We start from the raw sequence: 1710 nt of genomic DNA, 5'->3' as shown, positions 1-1710 counted from the left end.
CTGTGTGTGTGTGTGTGTGTGTGTGTGTGTGTGTGTGTGTGTGTCCATGTGTGTGTGTGTGTGATGTACATTCCACTGGCGCGGTCGTGTTGAGAACATCGTAGATGTAGTGAAGTCCAGGGTTCCGTCACCTGCACACAATTTTATAGTCTGACTTTATTGCAAACACATGCCCGATGGGATAATTGCAAGTACAAACATACAAACAACATTTGTAGGAAAAAAGAGAAAACGGTGATAAGGGACTACATCTAAACATTATGCTACATTCTTTAACATAGACATGGACTAGCTTGTATAGAAAGGCTGTAAAAGTCTATGGTTGTTTGTTTGTTTGTTTGTTTGTTGTTCCTACTTAAAATTACTCAACGAGCAAGCATCGCGTATGTATGCCATGCGTTGTATATTGAAGCAAGTAACAGGCATTGATATAGGATGCAACTGTATACTTAATTGCAAAAAATAAGACATTTAAGGAAAAATTGTCGAAGGTCTCTTCAAGAATGTCTTGAACAACTGAATATTTTTTTACATTTGTCTTGTGGAATACAAATTCATTTATTCATCTCTTAGGATTCAGCATTCAAGAAAATGTGTCAGAATTACGGTACACGCTGGAATTGAGAGTTAACGTTTATCTTATCGAGGTGCAGTGGGCTGAAATAAACTCCCACCCGGTGTTAGAACTGCACCGTCGATACAGACGTTCAGAACACTGTATGTTCAGTTACGTGACTTCTGACTTCCCTCCCTTACGACCTGGCATGACCCCGATTACGAGTAATGGATCACGTTTATGATATTGTTTTTGGTGTATATATTGTTGCATTTCTGTGTATATATGTGTCGTACCCAGGGCCACTCTGTAAAGCAGTGCTATGTCACTGAGTAGTGCCACCCTGGTTAAAGAATACAGAAATAAATAATTAAACGTTACCGTTGAAGTCGAACTGGTCGTAGAAGTCGCTGAGAGTCATTCCGTTTTCAATCTCCGTGAAGGTAAGATGGTTGTCGCCGTCGGTGTTCAGTTCGTAAAACTTGTCTCCGACTCCCCACAGCTCGATGATCTGAGGCAGGTAGATGAAGCCGTCACCTGCACAAATGGAAAGGATAATGCATTAATAACGTCCTAGATCTCGACGTGGGTTACAAATAATAACATAGGTTCTTTCAGGTAACAGCCAGTAAGTCGGATGAGACTTCAAACACCCTAGGCTTTGTAGAGTACTTTATAAAATGTACGTTACGTACGTTACCACGTACGTTACATGCTCTCATAGTTATTAATAGATAGAATCGAGAAAACTGTAACAAACGCCGTGCGATCGTAGTTGGTTCTATCACGGCCTGCTTGGTAATCATCTACGACGTGATCGCGTCGTTAAAAGTTTGGATAACATTACCATCGCTGTCGAGGGCCGTGAGTGCCTGTTGCAGGGTCATGGCGTTCATCAGTTCATCCTGGGAGACCAGACCGTCACCGTCGGCATCAAGGCCGCTGGTCTGCCTGTGTGAAAAAACGGGAAAGAAAACTTGTAGTCTCGTCGACGGTGCGTCGACGAAGGTTAGACTGGTAAGAGGATACCCTCCCCAAAAAGTAAAGCAACTGGATATGATTTAGAAAACTGTCAGACGTTTCAGGTAGCATATAGCGTCCACTATCGTTTGCAAAATCATATCAAGTTGCTTAAGTAACTGTTTTGGCGTGAT

The 1710-nt window shown here is 42.1% G+C and overlaps 1 protein-coding gene across 2 annotated transcripts in view; it reads right to left on the bottom strand.

Moving 5' to 3' along the window:
* The window catches only part of LOC109485765 (calcium-binding protein LPS1-beta-like), a 7703-nt gene that overhangs the window by 3510 nt on the left and 2483 nt on the right, over positions 1-1710 (bottom strand). Inside the window, exons 3-4 of one of the 2 annotated variants that reach the window (XM_019789448.1) lie at positions 1404-1507; positions 938-1093 (exon numbers count right to left, since the gene is read on the bottom strand). The exons of the other annotated variant lie outside the window; for it this stretch is intronic. Coding sequence (XP_019645007.1) covers positions 938-1093; positions 1404-1507 — 260 coding nt within the window. The remainder of the gene's footprint in view (positions 1-937; positions 1094-1403; positions 1508-1710) is intronic. 2 annotated transcript variants of the gene reach the window in all.

The sequence above is a fragment of the Branchiostoma belcheri genome, unplaced genomic scaffold, assembly GCF_001625305.1.
Source record: "Branchiostoma belcheri isolate BF01 breed outbred unplaced genomic scaffold, Haploidv18h27 scaffold78, whole genome shotgun sequence".
Taxonomy (NCBI): Eukaryota; Metazoa; Chordata; class Leptocardii; order Amphioxiformes; family Branchiostomatidae; genus Branchiostoma; species Branchiostoma belcheri.
Note: the sequence above shows the minus strand (reverse complement) of the source record. Positions and strands in the feature narration are given on the sequence as shown.